The 11,978-nt window shown below is 37.2% G+C and overlaps 1 protein-coding gene across 11 annotated transcripts in view; it reads left to right on the top strand.

Annotated features, from left to right (window-relative positions):
* The window catches only part of TMEM144 (transmembrane protein 144), an 81,468-nt gene that overhangs the window by 2,031 nt on the left and 67,459 nt on the right, over positions 1-11,978 (top strand). For 10 of the 11 annotated variants that reach the window (XM_009207766.4, XR_002522278.1, XR_002522280.1 and 7 more), the window contains 3 exons: positions 7,703-7,834; positions 8,700-8,821; positions 9,924-10,093. In XM_009207766.4, the coding sequence (XP_009206030.1) occupies positions 9,985-10,093 (109 nt within the window). In that variant the 5' untranslated portion in view covers positions 7,703-7,834; positions 8,700-8,821; positions 9,924-9,984. Of the gene's footprint in view, positions 1-7,702; positions 7,835-8,699; positions 8,822-9,923; positions 10,094-11,978 lie in introns of those variants that run through there. The other variant, XM_017959152.2, reaches the window with a different exon arrangement.

Below are 11,978 nucleotides of genomic sequence, written 5' to 3'. Positions count from 1 at the left end.
GTCAGCAGTTTTTTTTTTCTGCCTTCACCAGTCATCATTTCTCATTATACACAGAGATCCTCAAAACGAGGAGCAGATACATTCAGTCTATAGGATCATTTAGCAACTGGAGGAAGGAGAGTAAGTAGCCTAGATTTTTTTAAAGTTCCCAAATCTAAACATCCTAAAAGATCATAAAAAGATAAACAAGTGTTCAGAGATTAAATATGGAAAATATTGGTATTGGTTTTGATTCTACAGACAAGAATAAAATGCCACTTGACAATAGATTTCTCACTTTATAAGTAATCTTGTATTTGGTGAATGGCTAAAAACATAGTCAAATGAATTAAATATACATTTAAATAAATGGGCAAATATATATCATCAGTTATCAATTATCAACCCCATCAATTACTTCATCATATCTAAATATATATATGTATTTCCCAGCCTGGTGAAGTAAGTCAACCCCATCACTAATCTCATCGTATTTAAATATATATTTAATATATATTAATATATTTAATATTTAATATGTTGATATATATTAAATATATAAATATATGTGCAAATATGATGAGATCATTTAGGGGACTGGTTTCCTTCACTAGGCTTAGAAAATAGTTTAACTGCCATAAAATAATCACAAACTTAAAATTATAATACTTTCGCATACTGTTTTCAGAGCAGTTTTAGATTTATGAAAAAAATTGAGCAGATAAGAGAAGAGTTCCCATATAATCCATCTCTACTCTCTCACAGTTCCCCTATTAGTAACATCTGCATTTGAGTTGTACATTTCTCACAGTTGATGAACCAGTATTGGTACATTATTATTAACTAAACTCCATCGTTTACATTAGAGTGCACTCTGTATGTTGTATAGTAGCTCTATAGGTTCTGGCATATGTGAAAGGCCGCAAATGTAGTGTATCTAGGTTAATGTTCTATACGAGGTTGAGAAGAACGTGTATTTTGCTGCAGTTGAATGAGATATAACCATCAATTAAACCCAGGTGGCGATAGTATTATTCACTCTATTACATTCTTACTGATTTTCTGCTTGTTCGATTTGCCAGTTACTAATAGAGGAATATTGAAGACCGCAACTGCAATAGTCTATTTGTGTCTATTTCGCCTTGCAGTTTTACCAGATTTTGCCTTATGTATTTTGACACTCTGTTGTGAGGTGCATACACAGGATTGTTATGGCTTATTGGACAGTTGGCCCCTTTATCATTATGTAATTGCCTTCTTTATTCCTAATAATTTCCTTTCTGAAGTTTGCTTTGTCTGAAGTTAAAATAGTTATTCTAACTTTCCTTTGATTAGTGTTTGAAAAATATATCTTGTTGGGCATGGTGGCTCATGCTGTAATCTCAGCACTTTGGGAGGCTGAGGGAGGAGGGTCTCTTGAGTTCAGGAGTTCAAGACCAGCCTGGGCAACATAGTGAGACCTCATCTCTACAAAAAATTAAAAATTAGCTTGTTGTGGTGGCATATGCCTGCAGTCCCAGCTACTCAAGAGACTGGGGTGGGAGGATCACTGGAGCTCGGGAGTTCGAGACTGCAGTGAGCCATGACTATGCCACTGCACTCCAGCCCAGGTGATAGAGTGAGATCCTGTTTCAAAGGTAAAAAAAAGAAAAGAAAAGAAGAGAAAAATATATCTTTCTCCATTCCTTTTGTGTCTTTATAATTAACATGGATTTCTGGTAAACAACATAGAGTTCATGCCTGTATTTTATTCATTCTGTCAGTCTTTGTCTTTTAATTGGTAGGCCATTTATATCTAAAGTGATTCTTGATAGAGTTGGATTAATATCTCCCATATACCGTTTTCTGTTTGTTGCCCTTGTAATTATTTCCCTTTTTTGTTTTCCCCTCTTCATATGGTTTGGCTGTGTGCCCCCACCCAAATCTTAAGTGGAATTGTAATCCCCATAATCCCCACCTGTTGAGAGAGGGACTTGGTAGGAGGTGATTGGGTCATGTGGGTGGTTTCCCCCCATGCTGTGCTCATGATAGTGAGTTCTCACGAGATCTGACGGTTTTATAAGGGGCTCTTTCCCTTCGCTTCTTCTCACCTGCTGCCATGTACGACATGCCTTTTCTTCTCCTTCGCCTTCTGCCGTGATTGTAAGTTTCCTGAGGTCTCCCCAGCCATGCAGAGCTGTGAGTCAATTAAACCTCTTTCCTTTATAAATTACCCAGCTTCAGGTAGTATCTTTACAGCAGTGTGCAAATAGACTAATATACCTCTTTTGCTCCCTTTTCTAGTTTTAATTGAGCATTTTATATGATTATATTTTCTATCCTCTCTTAGCATATCAATTATACTTAAAAATATGTTTTTAGAAATTGCGCTAGAGTTTGCAGTACACATTTACAACTAAGTCCACTTTTCAATAACACTATACCATTTCACAGTTAGTGCAGGTACTGTATGAAAGATTATTCCCGTGCCTCGCTCCTGTCCCTTAAAGCATTGCAGTTATTTATTTCATTTATTCATAAACTAATATGACCCAATATATTACTGATATTATTATTTTGAACAGTTATCTATGCGATCAATTAAGAATAGGAAAAAAATTCTAGGTTGGTGGATTTTTCTTTCAACACTCTAAATATTTCACTCTACCCTCTTTTTGCTTGCATGGTTTCTGAGAAATCTGATGTAATTCTCATCCTTGTTCCTCTATAAGTAAGGTGATAGTTTTTCCTCTGACTCCTTTCAATATTTTCTCTTTGTTTAATTTTCCACAATTTGTATACAATATGCCTACATGTAGTTTTTTAAAAAATTTATCTTGCTTGGTGTTAACTGATCTTCCTGGATCTGTGGTTTGATGTCTGTTATTCATTTTAGAAAGTTGTCCACTATTATTAGGTACCTAGATATCTATTATTTATGTATCTTCTGCTGCTTTCTTTCTTTTCCTTCTGGTATTCCTATTACCTGTATTTTATGTCCTTTGTAATTTTCGTACAGTTCTTGGAAATTTTGTGGGTTTTTTTTTTTTTTCATATTCTGTTTTCTGTTTCCATTTAAGTTTGGGAAGTTTCCATTGACATACCTTCAAGCTCACTGATTCTTTTGCAGTTGTCAAAAGCATTTCTCATTTCTATTATAATGTTTTTTGTTCTCTAACATTTCCTTTTGATTCTTTGAGTTTTCATCTTTCTGTTTATATTACACATTTGTTCTTGCACTTTTCCCAGTTGATCTCTTAGCATATTAGTCATAGCATATTTTAAATATCCAGTCTCATAATTCCCACATCCCTGCCATATCTGAATCTGGTTCTGATGCTTGCTTTGTCTTTTCAGAGCTGTGTTTTCTCTTGCCTTTTAGCATGCCTTATAATTGTTCATTGAAAGCAAGGCATGATGTATCAGATAATAGAAAACAAGATAAGTAGACCTTTAGTTTTTGTTTATCAGGCCAGAAGTTAGACTGTGCTTAATGGTGGTTGTAGCTGTAAGGATCGGAGGCTTCTATTTTCTCTAATATCTTTATTTTTGTCTCCCCTATTTGTTGTTTTTGGGTTTTCTTAGAGACTCATTCTTAAGCAGAGTCTGTGTCTTGCAACTCTCTCTAGTTGTGATCCACAGTTATTATACCAGAGCACTATTTATGTGGTCGTAAGATATTGGAGAGTTGATACATTCTATAATGTTATGATAAAAATCTCTATTTTTTTATTATTTCTTTTTTAAAAATTTTAGATTCAGAAGGCACATGTGCAGGTTTCCTACATGGATATATTCTGTAATGGTGAGGTTTTGGCTTCTAGTAAACCCATCACCCAAACAGTAAACATTAGAGCCAATAGATAATTTTTCAACCTGCTCTCCTCTCCCACCTTTCTCTGTTTTGGAGTCCCTAGTATCTATTATTTCACCTTTATATCCATGTGTACCCATTGTTTAGCTCCCACTTATAAGCGAGAGCGTGCAGCACTTTATTTTCTGTCTGAGTTATTTCACTTAGGACAATGGCCTCTAGCTCTATTCATGTTGCTGCAAAGGACATGATTTCACTGCTTTTTATGGCCACATAATATTCCATAGTTTATATATACCACATTTTCTTTATCCAATCAACTATTGATGGACACTTAGGATGACTCCATGACTTTGCTATTGTAAATAGTACCCCAATAAATATATGAGTGCAAGTGTCATTGATATAACAATTTCTTTTCCTTGGAGTAGATACCCAATAGTAGGATTGCTGGGCTGAATGGTACTTCTATTTTCAGTTATTTGAGAAATCCCTATACTGTTTTCCATAAGGGTTGTGCTAGTTTACATCGTCATCAACAGTGTATATGCATTCCCTTTTCTCTGTATCTTCACCAACATCTAAAACTTTGTTTTCTAGTTGTCCAAAATCCCTGAGTTGTGAACTTACTTCATAAGAGTTTCTTCTTTGGTTTTTCTCCTTATGTGAGAAAGAAAATGTAGAAGGTGTTCAGACTGTCTAGTTGCCTTTTCTCTAATTCAGATAAAGCTCTGGGGTAAAGTTTACCTTGAGGGCAGGCTTTTGTTTCTGAATATATTTCAAGTAGCTATTTTTTTCCTCCCACATGCCAGGAAAAAAGAGAAAAGTTTTGTCCTATCTTCTGAAAGTAAAACTCATTAATGTGTGGATGCTCCTATATGAATGATTCCCTCTGTCTCTGAGTTTTCAACTCTCAAGTTAGTCACACTCAGCCTTCAGCAATATACCAAATACTGTATAAATGCCCCCCTACCCTTTAATGGCTCCAGTAGTTTTTGCTGTCCTGATAAGCTGTAATTCTCTGTATTCATCTATCTGTTCAGTTTGCAAAGAGGTGGCATGTCCTATGACATCAATTCTCTGCAGATCTAAAAAGAGTTGTTGATTTTTGATTTGCTCATTTTTTTCTTGTTGTGATGATGGGAGTGGAGACTTTCACACCTTTCAAATGTCAGAGCAGAAACCAGAAGTCCTAGTAATAATGTTATATATACATAACGTTATATATACATAATGTTATATATATATATCTTCTGACCATATAAAATGGGGAGGTGCACAGGTCTTATTATTATCATTTTACATGTTAAGAAATTGAGGTTTAAAAAGACTAAATGAGTTTCCGTGAGAAATATTGCTAACAGATGAAGTTAAAATCAGAACCTGGATCTTCTAGTGTCTGCCAGGACTCTTCCAATACTGACCATTATGTTTAGGCATTAATGTATATGAAACAATTTGAAAGAAAAATTTCAGTTTAAGAATAGAGTCATCCATGTTTGGATTTGCTCTGTGGCATAATGTAAAAAGCAATGGCTTGGCATATCCCATAATGAATCTTCTCAGGCCTAATTCAGCCCCCAACTCACTTTTAGACTTCAGAAATTCTCAACAAATGCTGACACAAGCTTTAACTTCTTCATGTGAGTCTGAAGCAAGAATAAATCACATGATCTTGTGACAATGAAGTGAAACAATTCTAGGTTGGATTTAGGCCCTATATTTTTGGAAGCGAGTTTGTATATGTGTGTATGTCTTAAGTGTGCATATGTGAAAAGGGGAACTGATTTCTTCAAAATCTTTCTGAACTGCTAAATTAATCCTCTTCCTTAAGTGAAAAAGTTTTGCTGCTTTAATTCTTTAAATGAAATGTTATTTTGCCTTCCCATCTGCTCAGCTGACATGATAGTTTATGAATGTGATTAATGTTTAAGGCAGAACTTCCTTTTAGGAAATGTCATCTTTTAACAGTCCTTCTGTTTTCTCCTTCCTGTGAATGCTACACCCATTACCAACCACTGGATGGTCTCCAGTTAAATATGACTTCCTCAGAGAAGCTTTCTTTGAACTCAGACTAGCACAGAACCTGCACTTCCCCTTTCCAACTTAAAGTTTGCTTCCTTTGGTATACGTGAACCCACATGAAGAGATGATTTCTTTTTTTTTTTTTTTTTTTTTGAGATGGAGTCTTGCTCTGTCGTCCAGGCTAGAGAGCAGTGGTGTTATCTTGGCTCATTGCAACCTCCGCCTCCGGGTTCAAGTGATTCTCCTGCCTCAGCTTCCCAAGTAGCTGGGATTACAGGCATGCACCACCACGCCCGGCTAATTTTTGTATTTTTAGAAGAGACAGGGTTTCACCATGTTGGCCAAGCTGATCTCCAATGCCTGACCTCATGAGCCCCCCGCCTCAGCCTCCCAAAGTGCTGGTATTACAGGCGAGCCTGTATACATCTCTTCCGACTGAAGAGATGATTTTATCTGGGTAACCTTTGTACTTCCATTGCTAACAGTCTAGAGCAGTGTTTTCCAGTAGAACTTTCTGCAATGACAGAAATGTTCTATAATCTGCATATCTGGCTACTGAGCACTTGAAAGGTGTCCAGTGCAAGCGAACTACTAAATATTTTATTGTGATTTAATTTTAAATAACCACATGCTGCTAGTGGCTACATATTGGACAGTACAGAACTAGAACAATGTTCCTCATAATCTAAATAAAGATGTTGGGAACCTGCATTTTAACCCATTCCTCAGGTTATTCTTACTGGCAATACAGTTTGACAAGTATTGATTAGAATATGATTCTTGAGCCTAGCTTCACATTAGAGTCAGCCCGGGAAGACTTTTGAAAGGAAATGATTCCTGAGTCACATACTCAGAGATTCTATTTTAATTGCTTTGGTATTGGATCCAGATATTAGTTTTGTTTTATTTTGTTTTTTAAAGCCACTTCCCTCGGCCATTATGTGCAGTCAAGCTTGAGAAACCTAGAACATATATTTTCATGTGACACTAAGTACATATTAGATAAAAATACAGGCCTGGAGCAGCGGCTCACGCTTGTAATCCCAGTACTTTGGGAGGCCGAGGTGGGCGGATCACAAGGTCAGGAGATCCAGACCATCCTGGCTAACACGGTGAAACCCCGTCTCTACTAAAAATACAAAAAATTAGCCGGTTGTGGTGGTGGGCGCCTGTAGTCCAGTTACTCAGGAGGCTGAGGCAGGAGAATTGCTTGAACCCAGGAGGCGGAGATTGCAGTGAGCCGAGATCGCGCCACTGCACTCCAGCTTGAACAACAGAGCGAGACTCCATCTACAAAAGCAAAACAAAACAAAACAAAACAGATAAATGGCCTGTACAGATAAATGGCTTGGTTGCATCTATAGTTAGTGATTACAAGTGAAATCTTGTGATGTCATGAGAGATGTTACTGACATCAGTGGTGCAAATGAATTTCTTAATACCAAGTGGAAAAATTCACTTGAGATAATCTTTTACAGTGGTGTGAAATTCCTCAACCTTTTGTTTTATCCATAAACTGCACAAATAATACCTCCCTCTGTGACACTTAGAGAGGGTGACATGCTGAGAGTTCCCTGAATAATCACCTCTTGAAATACACAAAACTCTTCTAGTTTCCTGGTTGACCCACCCAGGGTTGACGACTCCTCATGAGCCACCTGACAATTCACTCCAGGACAGCAACTGAAGGAAGGCGTTCCCCAACCTGCTGTCCTATGAAGGCCTCTGGGTCACCGGTGCTAAAGCCCTCCCCTCTCCACCCTCCTTAGGGAGGTAAACGTCCCAGCAGGAAGTCAAGGCTGGATTGGCGCTCTTCGCGAGCACCCTGGGAATGGGACTTTGGGTCACGGGTGCGAGAGCCCTCCCCTCTCTTCCCGGTCGGTGAGTGGGAAATTGTTCCCGCAGAAAGTAAAGGCTGGCCAGACCGCCCCCAGCACGTAGAGGGAATGAGTCAGGCTCCGGCTCCACGCAGGCATGTAGGGGCGGATCGCGCCGGCGCTGAGTAGGAAGGAGCTTCAGCCGCCAGCCCGGAACGCAGTGAGTACAGCCACTCAAAGGAAAGCAAAGTCGCTTTGCAGGGGAGCGTCTCATGATTTTTCAAAAATGTGCTCATGGTTAAAAAGAAAAATCAAGGCTCAGAATAAATACATTCAAGCACTGTTAATTTTAGCCCAAAGACAGGCGGTACTTGCCGGGAGATTTGGGGAAATCAACATGAAACTAAAAAGGAAATTTTAGTTGGAGTGGAGCAAACAGTATTGATCAGAACATACCAAATACGAATTTTTTCCAAGTCTGCGTAGAAGTTTAAATTACTAGGAAAAATGTAAAGGAGAAGTATTTACTAATAAATGAAACAAAAGTAATAAAATAAAAATGAATTAATATAGTTTGACAAAATATCAGCGGACTCTGAAAAGAAAACATTAAAATAATGTTTGAGACTTTTTAGGTTTTGTGCAGGAAGAATTGGAAAAAATGTGCTGGATGGAGTGATACTCCTTTTCTTTTCCACAAAAATGTCATTGTTTTAGAGCGAGGTAGAGCCTTTTTAAAGACAGTAAGTTATTGCCAATTCACAATGAAATAAGATCACATGCCCTGAAATGTACAAGAGCTGCATGCAATAAACTTCATTTATCTGTAGGTAATAACTGATTGATGTTTATTCAGTAGTCAAAATGCAGCTCATGCACTCTAATTAGCATGTCAAATTATTCTCTCCGTTTCAGAGGTGTAGGGCCTTTGTGGAGCCTTCTTTTCTATAAATAATTTGCCACTCTTGAAGGTTAGACATTCTCTTTTTATGAATGTACACATAAAGGTTTTGCTTTGCTTTGCTTGTTGTTAATTAAAATGAGGAGAAAATAATGCGTTATCACCCAATCACGTGTCTTTTTAGTCATAGGTTAGCTTTTCAAGACACTTCCTGCATCTCTGACCTGTTGCACCTCTGTTATCTTGGCACCTCTGTTATCTTAGCAGCAAGCACCTGCTTCAGCTGACCCTTGAGTCATAACCCATGTAAGTCTCTGCAGGGCTGAACCTCTCTTTGAGCCTAACAGTAGAATTATTCTTATATTTATTGAATAGCATTATTGTGTCAATGTTGAAATGTGCCTCAGTGTCTCTTCCTCAACCACATCCCTATAGAGGATGTTTTCTTAATAGCAATGTGTTTTTGTTTTTGTTTTTGTTTTAAGAAAGTCCACACAATTTCAAATACACATTTTCTTTACTAAAGTTTATGACCAGTTTTGAAGTGATCTTTGTTTTCAGTTAAACTATCTTTAATAATGATTAATAATATATTTTGTAGGTTGTTGTATATTTAATATTCTCTGCAAGAACACATAAGGAACAATACATGGACCTTTAAATGTTTGTCATTGTGAAATAAAATAACAAGGAAAGGTGATTTAATTTCAGGTGTACTTTATTCAATACATATATACAAGAAGTTATTAATGTAACATTAAATTTGCAGGGAAAAAGAAACCACTGGATTATTCTGATTCTATTCCAGGGGGCTTATTCCAAAGGGCCAGTGTGCTAAATATGAAAGAATCCAAGATGGCATTGTGGAAAGACTCTGCACCCTGTGATAAAATTACTTTGGTGGTGTTTTTTTCTCCTGTATCTCAGGAAACTAAAAATCTGAATTGTATTCAGTGGCCTTTTCTAAATGCTAACTTTATGAAAAAATGTCTAATTCTTGGTTATTTGTGGTTTTAGTCCTTTTCTTCATAGAGGAGCTAGAGCTGTTAAATAAGTTTAGCTGTGTTGTTCACTAAAACTTTCTGCAGTGGTGGAATCTACACAGGAGAATTTTTTTTTTTTTTTTGTAATGTACTAAAAATTGTCTTCAGATCTTAGAAGAAGTTAGGCTTTCAAGCCCTGAAGACAAAGTTGTTCTTTTTAAATTGTAGGCTAGTGATCAAAAATATTTGCTGATAGAATAAATGAGCATGAAGTACAAGCATAATATATACTTCTGTCATGTCCTAACTATCCACAGAAAGGAGTCTTAGCATACTTTTGAAAAATTTGATAAATATGTGAATCACAATTTGTTCACAGATTCACATCTCAATTGTTTCTTTTTTTTTTTTTTTTTAAATTTCAGAAGCTCCTGAAAAGTACATCAAGTCTAAAGTGAACCAGCTAAACTCATCAAGACTGGAACCATGAGCAATAATGGAGCAGACCTAACCTTTGGTTACATCTCCTGTTTTGTAGCTATCCTTCTGTTTGGCTCAAATTTTGTGCCACTTAAAAAATTTGATACTGGTGATGGTAATTATTTTTCCTTGATTGTTAACGTTATATTATTTTTAAAAATGAAGTTCCTTTTTTGGTCTTTTAAAAGTACAGCTACAAAAATAAATCATGTTGATCTTGATACCTAATGAATAGAGCTTAAAATTAATCATTTGACAGTGCCCATACCAGTTTGTCTGCAAGTCAGAATAGGAGAACCACTAAGGTTGTTTCATGGTAAAGCTAGGGAGGTTACTGTCAGGAAAGCTCTTGGGCCATTATATGAATGGAAGAAATTTATAGTCAGTTCTACTAATAACACTTGTTTTGAAAACATGAATCTTCAACATGATTGATCTATTGGAGAACAATTCAAGCATAACAGATTTTTGGCTGGCTTATGTGCAATTTTGTGTGTGAGAAAGCTCTAGATAAACACAGAAAACTGCACCTAGATGAATAAAGATGTGTGATAATGCACACAATGCACGCATATACCCGCACGTCCTTCAAATATCGACCAGCTCCCTTAGCTCACCACATGTGGTTATGAAGTATTCCATCCAACCACATCTGCTATCAGAACTCCTCACCCAACACCTTCACAGTAATTTTTAAGCCGCAACCCTTTGGACACCCACTTCCAGGAGCAAACTTCTGGACTTTTTCAATTAAAATGCCCTATTTATTACAGCATTCATGTAATTAACCAGTTAACCAGTTAAAACTGTACTTCCATTTTAATTGGGTTGAGTGTTGTTCCCCTAGTCCCATTTTCCCCATATGCTCTGTAGTTTTTACTGCATGATTTTGCATAGTGCAGTGATTTCAAGGAATGCACATGTTACATCATAGCAGAACTGACTAATGTGAGTTTTGGAGAAGGAGAAGCAAGAGTTATTTGTATTTACCTGACTTCCATATTGAAGCCGGGAGAAGGAATTGAGATTGATGGTGAACACATGTTGGGATTACTTCTTTGGTAGTATTTATTACCTGACCACAGTTGTGTTATTTCCCCAATTCTTTGTCTTCGTGCACTTAGAAAATATGATTACAAATTGTTTTGCTCCAGGGCCTTTCTTCTCTTTTCCTCTGGAGTTAGGACAAGAATAGGAACTACCTGAGGAACAACAAAAAAATGGGTAGAGGATCTAGCTTTTAGTCTTCCACAATTAGCTTTGTGATCCTGGGCAAATATTACCAGCTCTGCTGTTTTCAGTTTCTCATTTGTAAAGCGAACAACTTATAAAATGAAGTTTCTTTTCATCTCTGTGATTCTACTCTTTTTATTTTTTATTTTTCATTTTTTTGAGGGGACAGAGTCTCACTCTTGCACCGAGGATGGAGTGAAGTATCATAATCTTGGCTCACTGCAACCTCCGCCTTTAGGGTTCAAGTGATTCTCATGTCTCAGCCTGCCAAGTAGCTGGAACTACAGGCACACACTACCACACTCGGCTAATTTCTTGTAGTTTTAGTAGAGATGGAGTCTCACCATGTTGTGCAGGCTGGTCTCGAACTCCTGAGCTCAGGCAGTCCACCCACTTCGGCCTCCCAAAGTGTTAGGATTGCAGACGGGAGTCACCACGCCTGGCTGATTCTACTCTTTTGTCATAGAGATTAGCAGCCATTTTTTCTCTCTCCTCCACCATGAGATTGAATCCAAGAAGGGCAACAATCTTCCAAAGTTAGTGCCAGAAGTAATCCATTGAGTTTTAACTGCCTCAGTATTTCTTTCAATGTCAACTATTTGCTCATCCTTTTAATCTTTAAATCCTTAGTGATGCAGAAGCCTCAAAAAGGTACAGATACACCTCATCACCAGCTTATCTTCAGATAACTGGAAAATGGCAACTCAAAGTGTAGAAAGTAGAGTAACCTTGACCTAGAAAGCTAATTCTCAGGTTTATAATGCCTG

This window comes from Papio anubis, chromosome 3 (assembly GCF_008728515.1).
Source record: "Papio anubis isolate 15944 chromosome 3, Panubis1.0, whole genome shotgun sequence".
NCBI lineage: Eukaryota > Metazoa > Chordata > Mammalia > Primates > Cercopithecidae > Papio > Papio anubis.
This window is presented reverse-complemented; position numbering and strand designations above follow the sequence as displayed.